The 17,436-nt window shown below is 35.6% G+C and overlaps 2 protein-coding genes across 3 annotated transcripts; both read left to right on the top strand.

Moving 5' to 3' along the window:
* The first annotated feature begins 28 nt into the window (after positions 1 to 28).
* On the top strand, positions 29 to 13,877 carry LOC111702847 (5'-3' exoribonuclease 1). Its single transcript, XM_023474628.1, has 27 exons — positions 29 to 670; positions 1,574 to 1,703; positions 2,344 to 2,393; positions 2,746 to 2,810; positions 3,129 to 3,206; positions 3,372 to 3,486; positions 3,880 to 3,980; positions 4,251 to 4,362; positions 4,891 to 4,955; positions 5,235 to 5,376; positions 5,596 to 5,687; positions 6,016 to 6,149; positions 6,271 to 6,351; positions 6,575 to 6,633; positions 6,912 to 7,010; positions 7,314 to 8,695; positions 8,772 to 9,116; positions 9,541 to 9,637; positions 9,959 to 10,059; positions 10,262 to 10,371; positions 10,848 to 10,924; positions 11,191 to 11,277; positions 11,425 to 11,688; positions 11,818 to 12,282; positions 12,358 to 12,591; positions 12,845 to 12,958; positions 13,438 to 13,877. Exons 1-27 carry the CDS (start codon positions 614 to 616, stop codon positions 13,600 to 13,602), a joined length of 4,821 nt encoding a protein of 1,606 aa, XP_023330396.1. The 5' UTR covers positions 29 to 613; the 3' UTR covers positions 13,603 to 13,877.
* A 78-nt stretch (positions 13,878 to 13,955) lies between these two features.
* LOC111702849 (uncharacterized) lies at positions 13,956 to 17,203 on the top strand. 2 transcript variants are annotated; one of them, XM_023474630.1, is made up of 5 exons: positions 13,956 to 14,023; positions 15,116 to 15,428; positions 16,099 to 16,154; positions 16,614 to 16,702; positions 17,094 to 17,203. In XM_023474630.1, exons 2-5 carry the CDS (start codon positions 15,145 to 15,147, stop codon positions 17,160 to 17,162), a joined length of 498 nt encoding a protein of 165 aa, XP_023330398.1. In that variant the 5' UTR covers positions 13,956 to 14,023; positions 15,116 to 15,144; the 3' UTR covers positions 17,163 to 17,203. The 2 variants fall into 2 exon arrangements, with proteins under 2 accessions (XP_023330398.1, XP_023330397.1); XM_023474629.1 differs by lacking the exon at positions 13,956 to 14,023 and having other exon boundaries at positions 14,705 to 15,428.
* The last annotated feature ends 233 nt before the right edge of the window (positions 17,204 to 17,436 follow it).

The following is a 17,436-nucleotide window of genomic DNA, read 5'->3' as shown; positions in this document are numbered from 1 at the left end:
TGTATATAGTATAAATATTATGTTATTTGAAGTTGGGTCAATACTTAGATTAGAATAGGATTGTTCGTAAATATTTTAGTGTTTCTTTTGTTTCGCAAAATATTAATTTCAATCGTGTTTTGATCTTTTACCTGTTTGTTACAGATATTTCAATTCAATATTATACGTACAGTGAATCCCAAATATATGAATACATAGCAAGAGTTTTTTAAAACGTCGTATTCTCAACATTTTAAGATTAAATGGCGCGGAAAAAACGAGTTTAATATATCAGTCCTTCATATTTCAGGGCTATTAATTTACCCTTAATTTAAAATAAAAAGCAGTTTCTTCAGATTTATCAAAAACTGGGACATTCTACAAGCTGCGAACATCTCAGCAGCTTTATTTGTGTAGACAAATGATGAAGCATTACAGTTAATATTTCAATAAATTTCAAGACTACATTTCATGCGCTCTTGCTATATGTGAGATTGGCTGTATTTAGTTAAAATACATTATTAACTTAACAATTTTTTTTACAGTTTTGTCAATAGCACATTATTAGATTTTCTTTAGATAAAATAATAAAAACTTTGTACTTTAATATTTTCAGAGTGAAGAAAAAGAAAAAATGGGGGTTCCGAAGTTTTATCGGTACATGAGTGAACGGTATCCTTGCCTCAGTGAGGTAAGTTTTAGACTAATATTCTTTGCCGCAAATCCGATAATGGACTTGATCTTCTTAAACCCATTTTGTAGTTCCGATTTATGGCCATTATGAGTGTGATACCTAGGGGAGGGGTTGGAATCCTTACCGTTGATACAGAAGGAAAAAATATCTTTTTCTGATTTTTAATCTAGTCGTTGCGAGGCTATTATTTTGAAAACAATCGTGCAAGATCATTGCTAATGACTTTAGGTAGTGAAGAATTACATGCGGATCATGTCTGTTAAAGGTAGTGAAGGAGTACCAGATATATTAATTTTTTCTGGTAAAGGTAGTGAAGGAGTACCAGATATATTAATTATGTCTGGTAAAGGTAGTGAAGGAGTACCAGTATATTAATTAGTTCTGGTGAAGGTAGCGAAGGAGTACCAGGAAGTGAAGGAGAACCACATATATTAATTATGTCTGGTGAAGGTAGCGTAGGAGAACCAGATATATTAATTATGTCTGGTAAAGGAAGTGAAGGAGTACCAGATATATTAATTAGGTCTGGTAAAGGAAGTGAAGGAGTACCAGATGTCTGGTAAAGGTAGTGAAGGAGTACCAGTATATTAATTTTGTCTGGTAAAGGACGTGAAGGAGTACCAGATATATTAATTATGTCTGGTAAAGGAAGTGAAGGAGTACCAGATGTATTAATTAGGTCTGGTGAAGGTAGCGAAGGAGAACCTGATATATTAATTAGGTCTGGTGAAGGTAGCAAAGGAGAACCAGATATATTAATCATGTCTGGTGTAGGTAGTGAAGGAGAACCAGAAATATTAATTTTGTCTGGTGTAGGTAGTAAAGGAGTACCAGATATATTAATCATGTCTGGTGAAGGTAGTAAAGGAGTACCAGATATATTAATTATGTCTGGTGTAGGTAGTAAAGGAGTACCAGATACCAGAGTTTGATAATCTGTACCTGGACATGAACGGTGTTATCCACACCTGCTCCCATCCTAATGATGACGATCCTCACTTCAGAATTACAGAGGAGAAAATATTTGCAGGAATCATTTTTATTTGATTTTATTGAACTATTCATCTTTTTCTTTCAGGATCAAAAGTATCATTTTGGTTACAAATATGACAGCTATTACAAATCATTATTTTAAACTGCAAATTTGTTCTTTGCTTAGAAATTGACACTTATGGCATCTTGGAAGAAGTGTCATGAAATAAGCCATTGCAAACTTTATACTACAAAGACGTCATTTAACATAAAATCTTTTAAACTATTTTGATTTACAACTTTCAGTTTTGAATTTGATGTCTGAATATCAAGAGGGAACCAAGTGGTCAACCTGAGAAGTTCTTAAGATTGTACGTTTTAACACACAAATTAAAACTTTCTTTTTCAAGTTGAGGTCACTGTTTATTCTGTGTTGAAAACAAATTTCATTAATGTTATTTAACCTTGAACACTTTTATACATAAATTTTAGTCCTAAAAAGTTTATGCCCACATTTAAGTGTTGCTTAGTAAATGATAGATTAAAATATAAATAAGATATAATCTTTAAAAAAATATCAAGATTAAATTTTATATTTTCAATTATAATTAAAATTTACTGATTCAATTTTTTTTATTTTTAATTGAATTATAGAAAGCGGATTAATAAACACAAATGAAAATAAAAATATGATTCAGACATATTTCACTATCTTGAAGTATTATTCAGAATGATTCAACCACGAAAGGTAAAATTGATATTTTTTGAAATCTTTTCCCAACTTTTGAACAAAACTATTACACTATTGAATCCTTTATATTTGCATAGCAGCCCGGAAACCATAGTTTACATGTCACTTTCTGCATTTTCTATTTGTATCTGATTTGACAATAAAGACATAGTTTTTTCTGTCGATTTTCCGGCCATTTCAGTAAAATTTCAAAAGTTATGAAATTTTAGTTTACAATTTTACCGACTATTAACCACACATTCCAATCGGTTTAGCCGTTACTGCATTAATTTGAACCATTGAACGAGAACAAACTCGAACTTTATATTTCATGCAAATTAATTGTTTAACTTATCTTTTTATCGTTAAGGTATTTTTTATGGCTGTGGATGGCGTAGCTCCAAGAGCAAAGATGAATCAGCAACGAGGCAGAAGGTAGAACAAAAACATTAGCTTAGTCAGTCTAATGTGTATGGTAGAGCTTTAATCAAGCCCTGCATTACATGATTTGATTGAGAGACTGGTCAGGCGAGTCCTCTTTTTTTCATGAAAACTTTCCCGTTCCATTTTAAATGATACTTTTTATGTTCTTTGAACTTGAATTGCGAAGTTTAATGGTTCAGAGTGACCCTTCTACATTTTTTCCCAGAAATATTATAGGTATTCTGGCGCTATTATACAATTTCTTAAATATATTACCTCCTTTTCATACAGGAATTAACAAAGGAGGGTTCGACTTATCTTTTTCTTTAGGTTTCGGTCTGCTCGTGAGGCTGAACTAAATGAGAAAAAGGCGAGGGATAGAGGAGAAGACCTTCCTACAGAAGATAGGTAGGATACGACTTGATATTAGTCATTAATAATTTGATCTCAACAAGGTAAAATAAATTTTTTTTCCTTCAAGCAACAAAGCATTTTGATTAATATTTACTCTGAATTATTTACAAGAGTTCAATAAACTGGAATAAAAACCATAAATATAAATATTATTAATAGGTTTGACTCAAATTGTATCACACCTGGAACACCCTTTATGGTTCGACTACAAGAGCAGCTTAAGTATTTTGTGGCTAACAAAATTTCTACAGATTCACTCTGGAGGAATACTAAGGTAGGTTAGCTGGTTGGTCGGTCGTTCGGTCGGTTGGTCGGTTGGTCGTTCGGTCGGTCGGTATGGTCGGTCGGTCGGTTGGTCGTTTGGTCGGTTGGTCGGTTGGTCGTTCGGTCAGTCGGTCGGTCGGTATGGTCGGTCGGTCAGTTGGTCGATTGCTCGGTCTCTTGGTTGGTCAATCAGTTGATCGGTCGGTCGGTTGGTTTGTTGGTGGAATGGTGAAATGGTAAAATAGTGGATTTAGAATTGGTGAATTATTGAGTTGGTAAAGGCGGGTGGGATGTTTGGTTGACTAGTTGTCTGATCTCTCGAACATAATTAACCATAATTAGATTGCTAAAATCTTTGATCTAAACAAAATAAAAATAAAATATGAAAACAGATATTCTTTAGGTGATATTATCTGGTCATGAGACCCCAGGAGAGGGAGAGCATAAAATTATGGATTTTATCAGATATGAGAAAGCACAGCCCGGATATGATCCTAATACCAGGTAAAAAGATTAAAGCGGATTTGGTATATTCAAAGAAAATGCCACCTGGACGGCCCCACCCTTCCCTCCATTTTACACAAGAATAACCTTTGTTACTATCTATCTATCTTTACATGGAAAAGTTTGTAGATATAAAAACATGGGAGAGGGCGGGGCCGGGTTCAAAATTATCATATTTGTGCATTTAGGATTTTCACTCGAATTGTGATTGTATGGTCTAGATGCTGACCTAGTGATGCTGGGATTGTGTACTCAATAACCTCTGTTTAGACACTGTCTGTATGGTCTAGATGCTGACCTAGTGATGCTGGGATTGTGTACTCATGATCCTCATTTCTCTCTACTCAGAGAAGAAGTTAAGTTTGGAGGGAAGAAGTCCCAGGCAAGTTTCTCAAATCTAAACTTTTGGGTTATTATTGAGAATTATAATGGAGACAAATTTAGAAAAAATTAAATATTTCTTAATGTAAAATTAAATATTTCTAGATGTAAAACAAAAAAAATGCGTTTTAACTTAAATCGAAGGCTTATACAATATACATTATAAATTAAAATTAAATTATATTTCAAATTCATCAATTATGAACTTAAAACTTTATAAAGCTCGTCTCAGGCTATGTATTTAAGCGTCCATCTGAATAACAACTGTCTTAACCTGATATTGATTTTAAATGTATAATTTGCACACTGTAAACGTGGTGCTAATTTAAACTTAACAGGCAAAATCCACAAAATGAGAATAAAGTTGACGTCTTTGGACGACGTCGTAGGAACGTCGGCATTATCAATGTCCTTTCATGTCCTCTGGTGGAATGTAAATCTTTATCTTAATACTGTCTGGTCTGGTGAAACCCATCTTTCTGATAATATTATGAACTAATAATATTCTACTACTATATATATATTCCAGACTTCAAAGAGAACTCCAACCCCTGAGGAAACCACATTTCATCTTCTTCATCTTAGTCTACTCAGGAATACAATCTTTTAATAATTCAACTCATTAAAGGGACTGTCAACGTAATTTGATATGACCCTTCTTTTAAAACTGTATTTTTCTTCATCCGAACAACAATGAGGAAGATATGGTCGTTCTCTGCCAATTTCCATAATGTTTGCTTAATCAAAGCTTGATAGGGTGCTGTTGTGAACCGTACATGCCACTCCACGAATTGAATGTTTGTCGAGATTTCATAGACAGTTCCTTTAAACAGAGATTCTTGTGGAATAAGTATAATGATATGTTTGATGCAGAGAGTATCTTGACTTTGAGTTCCAAGAGTTGAAGTCGCTCCCCTTCTACAACATTGAGAACATCATTGATGACTGGGTGCTGATGGGGTTCCTTGTAGGGAATGATTTCATTCCACATCTTCCCAACATGCACATCAATAAGGAACACAATCAATTAATCAATCAAGTAAATGAGAAAAAAAAATCAAATTAATATAGAAAAAACTGTGCATTTATTGCAGAGAATGAGTTGTTTTTAAATGCATCCCCCCCCCCCCAAAAAAAAAAAGTATTTTGGGGGACCTGGGAATCTGTGTATTTAAAAATAATAAATATTGTTATACACTTGAAATTATTAACTTATTGACGTGTTGTACAATAGGGAGCTCTACCTGAGCTGTACAACTGCTATAAAACTGTACTGCCGACCCTGGGAGGGTACATAAACGAAGGAGGAACCCTTAATCTGCCTAGGTAAAGCTGAAACCGTTAGTTGACGGGCATATCTAGCTGGATTTAAGGTTCTCGATGAAATAATACTAAATCATGCTTCAGTTGTTTGCACTTCACATTATGTCAACCAATCCTTTTCACATTTAAAAAATGTTCAGTAAAAAAGAAGTAAGCCCCCCTGCTGCTGTTTTGAATGAATATTATAATGAAATGCAAATGCCATGATGAGGCAAAAAATGCTATTAATCATATCCTTTATTAGTTAGGTCAGCTATATCAGCTGAGAGTGAGCTAGAAAAGTAAATGATCTAATTTGATGCCAAATCTATTAAACTCTATTATTTGTTAGGTTTGAGAAGTTTCTAGCCCAGCTATCTGAGAGTGAGCTTGAGAAGTTTGATGATATCTACTCCGATGCTAAATGGTTGGAGGGGAAGACTGCCAGGAAGAATAATGGAAAAACTGAGGTTGAACCAACACCAGGTAAGAGGTGTATATTTTTTCTTGGAAATAATGGTAAAATCTAAATGAAAATATTAAGCATATTAAATTTTAATTAGGATGCGTTTTTTTCAAAGTGATATTTTACTCGTGTTCATTTCAGGTCCCAGTAATGTCTTTGAGATGCTGGAAGGTATTCCAGAACCCGGAGTTAATCCAATCCAACCCTCGGCTAGAAATGCAGGAAAACAGAACTTTTTAAACCTCCATTTTTTGAAGGATTGCTAAAGTAACCCTTAAGATTTGCGCAGATTTGGTTTAGAATTCTTTAACATCCCGTCATTTACTTTTTTCTGTTCTGAAAGCAATTTCTCTTGGCGTTTAGGATCTTTCTTGTAAAGTAAGTGTCCTTTTTGATCCTGCTTTTTCACATTGATTCCATCTCAAGTTTTTTTTTCTCTTGCCAGACCTTCAACGTCTGATGGATAGTGCTATGGAATTTGATTCTTCTGAATCTAACTCTGAGGTTAGTTAAATTATCTACACTTTTGACATTGCATAGAATATCCTAATGATTGGCAATAGGAATTTAACTTGGTCATTCTCACTGTTAAAGATGTTACTGAGAGCCAGAATGATTATAACTTCTTGCAATAGTAATTTTAGTGGCCCAGATTTCTTGTAAATTTCGTGGATTTAATAAACGTTTTCTGTCTGATTTTTTTAAACAGTATTTTTTTGTTTGTGCATCTAGCCCTCACAAAGTAGACTGAGAACATTATAGAATATACTAAAATAATTAAGGTTGATCCTCTGGACTGTGAGGATAGAAGTAGGTTCTATCAAATGGAGTTTCGTCAGCATAAGAGAGATTATTACATGCATAAACTTGGATACGCCCAGGTAAGACACTAAATATATTTTATATTTTATTCGTCTTCAAAGCTTAAAATAATTCACATCAAATTAGTTTTTAAGAAGTATAATTAATTGGAAAACCAATAAAATCAACAATTGGGAAGGAAAATATTAAGTCAAATTATCTTTATTATAATTATACTTAAAAAGTGAATCTGTTCTTGGAACATAAATCAATGTGGACTGATGATGGTAAAACTACCCTCATTTCTGGAAAATTTTGGAAAATTGAATCCATATTTTCATCAAATTGGTTCTGTACAGTGGAAATTATTTTTATGCTTCAAGGTAAATGAGGAGACCCTTCGGGAGCAAGCTGAAGGTTATGTTCGAGCCATCCAATGGAATCTACACTACTATTATAATGGCTGTATGAGCTGGTCCTGGTACTACCCTCACCACTTTTCACCCTGGATTACAGACATCAAGGGTTTTTCCAACATGACTCTAGAGTTTGAAATGTCAAAACCTTTCCTTCCCTTCGAGCAATTGTTAGCTGTGCTACCAGCAGCCAGTAAGAACCTTGTTCCTCCTGCCCTCCAATGGTTGATGACAAGTAATGAGAGTGAGATAATTGACTACTATCCACCAGATTTTGAACAAGATCTAAATGGAAAGCAACAAGACTGGGAAGCAGTTGTTCTTATTCCCTTTATAGATGAGAAAAGATTGCTGGCTGCAATGGGTCCCCTCTATCCTAAGCTGACTGTGGAGGAAGCTGAAAGGAATGTTCACGGCCCAATGTATGTTTGTTCATATTCTCTTGATTGCCTAGGAAAATACCCAGCTCCTGCATATTTTCCTGCAATTGAACAGAGTCACTGTACTATGACCAAAGTAGATCGAAATGATTGGAATGTTCCGCTGCATTTACTGAAGAAGGGGTTGATGGATGGAGCTAAGCTTGGAGTTTTCTTCCCAGGCTTCCCAACTCTTCAGCATATAAGACACACTGCTAGGTTGAGTAAAGCCCAGGTTAAGGTTTTCGAACAGACAAGCAGAGGGGAAAATATGATCCTAACCTTGGAGAACCAGGGTAGACCTGAACTTGCTGAAGTAGCTAAAGCTATGATTGGTAAAGAGGTTTGGGTAGGATGGCCGCATTTATTTGAGGCAAAGGTTACTGGAGTTAGTAACTCTCAATGTCTTTACACTGATCCGGACAAGCGAGAAGATCCTCTCAGAGAATTTAAGACTATCCAGTCAGATATTAGAAGTCGATACAGCTCTAGATATGGGATTGAGATTGGAAGCACAGATATTTTGATCCATGCTTGTCCAATGTCTGGTCGACGGTATGAAATGGCCTCTACTGGGGGACGGATAACCCTGGAGAAGCAATGGCACAAGACATCGCAATTTTACCCTTTGCAGACTGTGGTCGCAGACATACCAGTACATGATGCTTCTCTAAAGCAGTATTGTACAGTAGAGGAGCTGTTTAAACCTGACACTGTGTGCTTTATGCTGGGTGAACCATGTTATGGAGGTATGGGAACTGTAGTAGGAATAGATCCTGCACATCAAGGACGAATTAGGCTTAAGTTTGTTCTGCAAGAAGAACCAGATCTGCGACCTGTGTTTGCTAAACAGAATGAACTTCAAGAGAACTATGTTACAGGGTACAAAGCTGCTCAGTATATAGGGATTACATCACATATTCTTTCCAGGTAAGAAGTATTCTCATTTTAGTATCACACAAAGGATTTAAAAACTCTTAATTTTTTGTAATCTTGTTTTGATTAGAATTACTGGGACCATATTTCTGGTACGGGGAGCAAGAGAACAGCAGACAGACTCTGTCAGTAAAACCAACATCGGCCTTAATCTCAAGTTTAACAAGAAGAGTGAAGAGGTGTCTGGATTCACAAAGAAATCTGAATCTGGTTGGACCTATTCTATGGCCTGTATTGAAGTATTGAAAATCTATCAATCAAAGTTTCCTGAGGTGTTTGAGTATATTGCGTCCTCTAATAATTCATCCAACGACATGTTTCATGAGATGGATGTGTTTGATGAAGAGACAGCTGAGGACAGGGTCAAGGAGCTAATCACATGGTTGGAGGGTCTGCCCACTCTCAAAGCTCCAAGGTAACAATCCAATACCAGATTTGAAATAAGATAACGAGGAACTTGTAGTATAGGTATTGCTAAACTGCTTATCTAGCATTTTTTTAAAATTTAAACTCAGGAGTTTAGTTTGTTGAATCAAATATATTACTTTTAAATCTGTTGGCTTATAAGAAACTCTTCCTGTTAAAATTTCCTCTGAAGGGTCGCTTTTATGAAAACCGGGGTATATACAATATATTTTCTTTGAAAAAGCTTGTTTTTTCAACATGTTGGAACTTGAGAATGTTTGCGCGTCGTGCGTAGTTCAAATAATTTTTTCTCTGAATTGGGGAAATGAATGGAAATTTTATTAATTTTTAGTTAAAAAATCCAAGCAGTTCCCCAAATTCTAATTTACTTAGATTTAATGATTTTGTAGTATTTGATATTATTTCAATACCAGGCAACCGTTTGGTACTGAGACACTGGATTCTGAAGTAGTAAAAACAATAGAATCATTAACTTCAACACCAAGGGCTGTCAAGGAGTGGACGCTACAGGTAGTCAGGGTGGAAGGGACATTTATCTTCCGAAGAGGGTAATGGGTAAAATGGAATTGAGGGACTAAAACAAAGATGCTCTATTATATCATATCTGTTCGGTTCCATAGTAGTAAACCTATCGTGAAAGAATTCCCATTATTACACGGTTCAGGAGGAACAATTTTAATATTGTTCGCTTCCTTGCGTTTAAGAATGCTTATTCTTACACTNTTCCGAAGAGGGTAATGGGTAAAATGGAATTGAGGGACTAACACAAGGATGCTCTATTATTGCAACTCTAAAGAATGATTAACTGTTTTATTATTTTAAATTTTTCAGGTCCGACCTAAACTTCTCTACATGCCGAACCAATATGCTGGATCTAGCCTCGTGGATCCCAACACTACATTCAACCTTTTCGATAGAGTTGTTAATATCAGGTACTTAAAATTTCAATATAAGGTACTATAATTTACTGTCAGCTAACTTGTAATTTACTGTCAGGTAATTTTTTATTCAATATCAGGTTCTTTATATTTAAATGCTATATTAGCAAAATTTCATCGGCCTTGCAATAATAAGATAACCAGTCCACAATCATTCCTGTCATGCAGCTATTATTGATCATTATTTCTTTTGTAGGGAAGGGTTTTCCGTTCCCCTTGGTCTTCGGGGTTCCATCATCAGAATTCAGAAAGGAGAAAAGCCAGCCGACAGTCTTTATGATGTCGTCTTTGACCAACCATTCACAGGTAGAAACCAGCTGACCGTCTTTATACCGTCATCTTCGACCAACCATTCACAGGTAGAAACCATCTGACTGTATTTATAATGTCGTCTCTGACACAACCATTCACAGGTAGAACCAGCTGACCGTCTTTATAATGTCGTCTTTGACCAGCCATTCACAGGTAGAAACTAGCTGAAAGTCTACGATATCTTCGTCGATCAAAATTTAAAAGTTAGATATCAGGACTAGCCCCCTCTTTTACCTAAATATTGTTTCGTTTAAAAATATACAATTTTTAGAACAAGTCTTAACCTAATCAAGTCAAACATTTTATGTTAATGAATAAAAAAATACAAGATATGTAGTGTGTAAACAAATGCCATTCTTACGAGTAAAATTTTTTCTTTTCAAATTATGACAGCTGAGGTTAAGCGCATTCCTAGCAATGCACTTAAATAACTTAGGAACTTTTTAGATTAAAAAGATAAACCATTTTAGGTGGGCTGACTCTTAATTGCTCACCCGACCGTGGATACAGATTACCAGGGTTTGCTCTCATCAACATTAGTTTCAAGGTGGGTTAACTATTCTGCTTACTAAAACAAAACTAACGGTGTGGGGAGGTTCGGTCCTACATACTGGTCCCTAGTTGATTTAATGTTATTCTTTGTATTGCTAATTTTTTTCCCTTTAGACCCCAATAATACAGTAATAGCTGGCTTAATCCTGCTTTGTTGGGGTAAATGTCTAATTCTCATTGGGGAAGGTTTGAGTCATCCTGTGTCCTTTAATTTTTCTAAAACAGTCCCTTTAAAAAACTATCTCTTGGGACATTGTTCAGGAGAAGACCCAGTGGGTAAAGGAGGATCGACGACGAAATAAGCCTCGGGCAGTTGTTCAACCTTACGAGGGCGGTTACAGTCAGCAGGTTAGGATTTTTAGAAGTAAAAAATTCATTTTGATAAATTGAAAATTCGAAAAATTATCTATTATATTTAATTGATGTTTCATTTTTTTTAAAGTAATTTTAATATTTTATGCTTTGGTCAAGTTTTAAAACTGAAACCTGTTCCAGGCGCCCCGAAATAACGGAGGAAATAAAAATAGTTGGAATGATGGACCCCCCAAGCATTGGCCTTCCAGAGGTGTATCTGGAGGGCAAGGTTATAACAACCAGGGTAGAGGATACTCCGGACCAAAACCTAATCCTTTTGAACGCCAAGGTAGCAAGGAACCTGAAGTGAAGGAGAAAAAAGCCAACCCACTACTGGATCCTGAACCCCTTCTAGTGCAACCCCCTGATCCATCCACAATACCCCTTCCGCAGGGGTTTATTCAGGTAATTCAACAATCAACAGTTGAGAAAAAAAGGAGTTGACACTTTCTAGTAACGTCATAACGTTGCTGCAAGAGGGCATGATACTTTCCAGTTTATTTTGAGAAAAAATATAATATGGTCTTCTTTCAGAGTTCTGCCCCAGCTGGTAGAGGAAGAGGTGGCGTGTCCATCATGCAGCGAGAAGGTGGAAAAGGGCGTGGGAGAGGCCAGTCCAAACATCATAAACCGCAAGCAGAGCCACAGCTCCAGCAAGAACAACACATGCAAAACCTGTGGCAATCCCTGCAACAGGGCAATCTACCAATTGCCGCCGTGGGAGGTCTCAGTAAAGATATTCTTCATGGACAGGGAGGAGGTCAAGTACCAGAGGTCAAGGATGGACGGTCTATGCAGGAAATGGAGTTGAGTATAAAGAAGATGTTAAATATCTCCGCATCCGATAGAAATCCACTTCTTGATTCATCAACTGCATCAAGTCAGTCTGGCACTAAGTGGTCAGATCAGCTGCGGGATTTATTGCTGAGTATTGGATTGAATACTGAACCTCCTCCATGTTACACAGCTGTTCAGGATCAAACCACCTGCCTGCTGCAGGTTGGTTGAGGTTCATCAAGTTTTTAAAATCTAAATTGAGCATTTATATATCTAGTATTTATATATTTTTTTCAGGGCGAGGTAACATTGGAAGACGGAAGAATATTTACATCAAAAGAATGCTTCGGAAACATCGAAGAAGCTTATGAGAGCGCCGCTTGTAGCGCGGTTGCTGCACTTCAAAATGAAATGTCACGGAAATCCACGAATAATTCTAAAAGCCAACCAGGGTCATATCCTACAGGTCAGCCAGGGTCATATGATGGAGGTCGGAACTCTGGACAGCAGGGGTTCTATCAGGCCAGCAAGGTAAACAAAATCACTTGATCTTTGTTGTTGAACTACAAATTTAAGAAATTATTCCAAAATTAAAAAGCTAAATAAAATAGTTCATATCTCCTTAGTTCGATATCTTTTAAGTTCAATATCTCCGTAATTAATTTCTTCTCAGTATAATATCTCTTAGGTAAAATATCTCCTTAGTATGATATCTCTTTATGCAATATAGCCTAATCTTTAGAGTATACACAGGTCACCCAAGGTTTACAAATGTTGTATTTAGTCTGATCGGTCCCAGTTTGTTCCCCTGCAGGTAGCTAAGCGTGCAGTTCAGTCTCGAGAGAGAGATGAGACAAGTCAGACCAGGTCATCTCCCAGCCCTTCACTTCAACTCAAGGTACATAATCAGGGGTGTAATTTGCTCCCCCCCCCCCTCCACACACACATAGCACATCCTCCTCACTGATTTGAGGAAAATTGAAACGTTGTCTTTTCCCCATTTTTTCAGAAAATTTCTTCGTTTTTTCTGAAGTATAAATCACAGTGAGTCCCACAGTGCTATGGGACTCACTGTGATTTATCAATGTTATGATAATTTGTCAAAATATTAATTAATATACAGTGATAACCATAAAACCGTGAAACAGGAAGACGACATTAAAGCAATAATTAAAATTTGATGTTTTTACAAATCAAACATCTTTACTAGTAACTTATTAAATCCCTTCATTGAAATGGGTCTGTTTACACTGCACAATTACTGTTTATTATGTTTATTGTACATATTTAAAGTCAGAACTTAAGGTCCAAAATTCGTTTTCCAATTCCAGTGTTTTCTGGTTCCTCACTGTTAACAACCTTTGTGTTCTGTACTAGGATGAACCTGTAAACCTGGGTCGGACGAATAAAGATGGATTAGTTGCTCAAGGGGTAAAAGTTGAAAACCCGAAACCGAGTTCGGAGAAGAAGGGTCGAGGTCGAGGTCAGAGGCCTAAGGTCCGTCTTGCGGCGAACTTCGGAGGACAATCTGTCCTCAAATAAATCAATCACTTTAATCAAATTCTTGTGGATAGTGTTAACATAATTTAAATGACTATAATTACGACAATTTGTCCAGAAATGAATCTAAACATGATCTTCTTTACCCAACAGTTAAGTACTTTGGTTTCCATTTTTTTTGGTCTGAAGAATGTTAAAAAATGTTTGTTGTAATTTAATTTAACTATTTGATGCATGATGTAGTGTATATTTTACACTGGACAAATAGTAATAAAAGAACAAAATTATTTTTGAAATAAAATTTGACACATTTAAAATTGTTTTGTTAAGTCCTTCAGTTCCACATCTTTGTTATTAAGATGGTATTTTTTGTTAAATGTTTTGTGGATTTCAGAAGAAGAAAGGCTAAGATTAAGTCTGCACACACTAAGGATTAAATGTGAAACATTAAGAAAGATTTCAGGTTAGGCTCAAATGCAATGAGCGAAAATTGTATGTGTTTATTTACGAAGCTCCTTAGTCCTTCGTACTTAATGCAGGGTGTCCAACATCATATTAGATCGTTTATTGCTCTTAATTGCGATTTTTGATACAAATCAAAAGATTTAAGTAGATTATATCATTTTCAAATTTTTTAGGGCTAAATATTTAAATTTGCATGCAGAAAATACTAGTTTCCTCGACTATGGCATGATAATCTGATTTAATATGGGATTCCGTAAAAATAAAAATCGTCAGATAAATCTAAACATCTCCGTCCAATATGAAAAAATGCCCCTAGTTGTGCCCCTGCCACTGTGTAGTGGGTTCAATGCCAAGAATGACGAATTAAACGCTTTTAATAATCAGCCCCTGCGAGGCAAACTTATACAATCGTATCTTTATTTGCTCAATAGATGGAACGAGACTATTGTTATCTTAAAAATAAATTCTAGAAATATTTCTACTTTCATAATGTTTTGATAATTTACAAATATTTTAATCTTCACAAACATTTCCACCCCCCTTGCGCTATTGTTAACAGTGTACACTTCAAACTCTTCTACCTGTATTGGCATAAATGTAAACTTTTAAATTCCAAACACTATTTTTCTTCTATTTTCAATCATTGTATTTGTTCGTAATTTTTTTTATCATTCCGTAAGTCCATCTAGCAGCTGTAAAACTACGTGCTTTTAGGTCGGATGTGTAGAATAGCGAATTTGGCGTAGGTAGAAGTGGAGTATAGCGGATTTGCTTAGGTCGAAAGATACACCATCCATTTATGTAACCTAATGCCATAAACCTACTGAAAATTAGTCCAATTATTAAAATTAAAGCTTTCAAATTACGTCCCAATATACACCGACAAACTATTGTCGAAGATAAAGGTCCAGAATTATTTATCTGTCATCTTTGTCATCGGCAAATATAGTCGGTTAAAATGTTTCCTGGGTAGGCCCCTAAGCCCGTCTTAGCCGCAGCGCTCGGACCCCTGGTCTGTTCTTACCGCTGTGCTTGGCACAGAAATACCTTGAGATTTTTACAGAATATAAAATTTTCACCTTTTTTTCAGAATTTATATAATTAAAAAAAACCAGTATTATGAAGGAAGAAAGACCACCTGAACCAGAAGGAAAAGAGCTTCTAGATCTCTCCTACCGACCACCTCCTTCTCCTACGCCAGCTAGTATTCTTCCTACTCCTACTCCAAGTAGTATTCTACCTACTACTACTCCAAGTAGTATTTTACCTACTCCTACTCCAAGTAGTATTCTATCTACTCCTACTCCTACTCCTGACCATGGTTCAAGTTTCTGGGAGGAGTTTTTAGAAGAGAGCAGAGCACATGAGAACTGTACTATTCTAGCACAAGATGGGCAGTTCAGGAATATTATCAATTATAATCTATACATTTAAAGTTGTAATCTCTTTATGTCCGATCATAACTCAGCAATTCCTATCCAGATTTACCTAAAATTTTGAGGAACTCGAGATAACTAAGGGAATTAGATGGTTTCCAGACTCAAATTGAGTGGGTCCATTTTGATAAACAAAAAAGCTAAAATAGTAATTCACGACCATGCGCGGGTAAACGGTGGGATTAACTATAAGCACTCGGGGCAGCGTCGGGTAATTCAGCTATTGGATTATAAAGTTCTATGAAAAATTTTGCAGATTTTACTGTGCGTTTTTCATTAAATTGGTTGAATAATTCATTTTTTACATTGAAAAAAGACACCATCAATACTTTTTCTTTAGGCTAATAGGGACAGACACGTAATTTTAAATAAGAGACAAATAAAAAACCATGACAGATTCACAGAGATACCCGTTAAACCTTTGTCATAACAAAAAGAATAGTTCTGTTTTTTTATCTGAAACTAGATTTTTTTAAAGTTGGGGTTCTCTATAAAAGTGACTCCTAGAATTATTTGCATAGCAAAGAAGAAAATAGAAAAATTATCTGACGATATAAAATTAAGTAGAAATGATTAACAAAGTCCCCTTAACATAAATATTTGAAACGTATTATTAATTAATCTATTGATGTATTAGAACGCATAAACTTCTTCTCTATGATATTCCGTTCCTTAGATCTCTACTTCTTCTAGGTAACTTTTAAAGAGTTGTTAAGATTATATAATTGAAAAAAATGGCACAGGCGAATTTTCTTTTAAAATCATATTCTAAGTGCTACGCCATTTTTACTACATGCCATTTTTTCTTTGTGAAAAAAAACCTATCGCATAATATAGGGTTACAAAAGGCCTTCTGAGGCGCCGCTGGCTACATGATTGGGCCGAGCGCGGGGGATATTACAGACTAAGGGCCCGTAGAAAAAACGACGTAAATCAAAAATGACGTTAGGAAAAGTTACACTAGCAAAAAATATCGTAACGCCAATTCGCAATGCTACATGTTTACTTGAAAAGAGCTGAAATTTTATCAGGAAAAATATAAGTTTTAACAATTTAGGAAAACTATGTAGCACGGCTTATCAATCTCGATGGAAGCTCACTGTAGTTTATTTCTATAAATTGAAGATATCTCAATAATTATATATTTTATAGAAGATGCCGGGGATGAATCTGTAATCTTACTCCCGGATTTCTCCATGGAAGAAGTACAGACTGCCATGCAGTATAATACCGTATACAAGGTAAATAAGATAATGTAAAGTACAGACTGCCATGCAGTACAATACCGTACACATGGTAAATAAGATAATGTAAAGTACAGACTTCCATGCAGTACAATACCGTACACAAGGTAAAAAAGATCATTACAGTACAGACTGCCATGCAGTCCAATACCGTACACAAGGTAAATAAGATAATGTACTGTACAGACTGCCATGTAGTACAATACCGTACACAAGGTAAACAAAATCATGTACGGTAAAGATTCCCATGCTGTACAATACCGTGCATAAGGCAAATAAGATCATGTACAATACAGATTGTCATGCAGTACAATACCGTACACAAAACATACAAATTTGATTTGGAGATGTAATGTCCAGGAAAAAAATAAATGAAACCTTGTTTTAGAATTATCTGGCCGATCTTCTGGACAATTGCTTCCAGGTGCTTCAAGGTATAACGCTGCTTTTAAAGTAAAAGGGAGTGGTCGCCAAAAATGAAATATTTATGACCCATAGTTAATCTCATAAAACATGCGGTATTTTTTTATTTTTATCCGACGTTTCTGTTTTAAGAGAATTTGATGTAAACGGAAAATCCGGTTTCTCATCGCCCGAAAGTAGACTAACTGTATGTATAGCGTATAAGGCTACTTATCTAAAAAAGAAAGAAAAGTTGCTGCAAAATTAAAGAACGGGTTCTTTTGCAGAATATTTTTATTATATACAATCTTTTTTATGTCGGGGGGGGG

This window comes from Eurytemora carolleeae, unplaced genomic scaffold, assembly GCF_000591075.1.
Source record: "Eurytemora carolleeae unplaced genomic scaffold, Eaff_2.0 scaffold107, whole genome shotgun sequence".
NCBI lineage: Eukaryota > Metazoa > Arthropoda > Copepoda > Calanoida > Temoridae > Eurytemora > Eurytemora carolleeae.
The sequence above is the reverse complement of the archived record's forward strand: the minus strand, read 5'-3'. Positions and strand labels throughout refer to the sequence as shown.

What these genes read in the sequence shown, in the direction of transcription:
- LOC111702849 (XM_023474630.1), top strand. Translation starts at nt 15,145, where the DNA reads ATGAAGGAAGAAAGACCACCTGAACCAGAAGGAAAAGAGCTTCTAGAT. An exon ending in TAGATCTCTACTTCTTCTAG is followed by an intron (nt 16,155 to 16,613) that starts GTAACTTTTAAA and finishes TATATTTTATAG; the next exon opens with AAGATGCCGGGGATGAATCT. An exon ending in AGTATAATACCGTATACAAG is followed by an intron (nt 16,703 to 17,093) that starts GTAAATAAGATA and finishes ACCTTGTTTTAG; the next exon opens with AATTATCTGGCCGATCTTCT.
- LOC111702847 (XM_023474628.1), top strand. Translation starts at nt 614, where the DNA reads ATGGGGGTTCCGAAGTTTTATCGGTACATGAGTGAACGGTATCCTTGC. An exon ending in TTGGAGGGAAGAAGTCCCAG is followed by an intron (nt 4,363 to 4,890) that starts GCAAGTTTCTCA and finishes TATATATTCCAG; the next exon opens with ACTTCAAAGAGAACTCCAAC. An exon ending in ACATCACATATTCTTTCCAG is followed by an intron (nt 8,696 to 8,771) that starts GTAAGAAGTATT and finishes TGTTTTGATTAG; the next exon opens with AATTACTGGGACCATATTTC.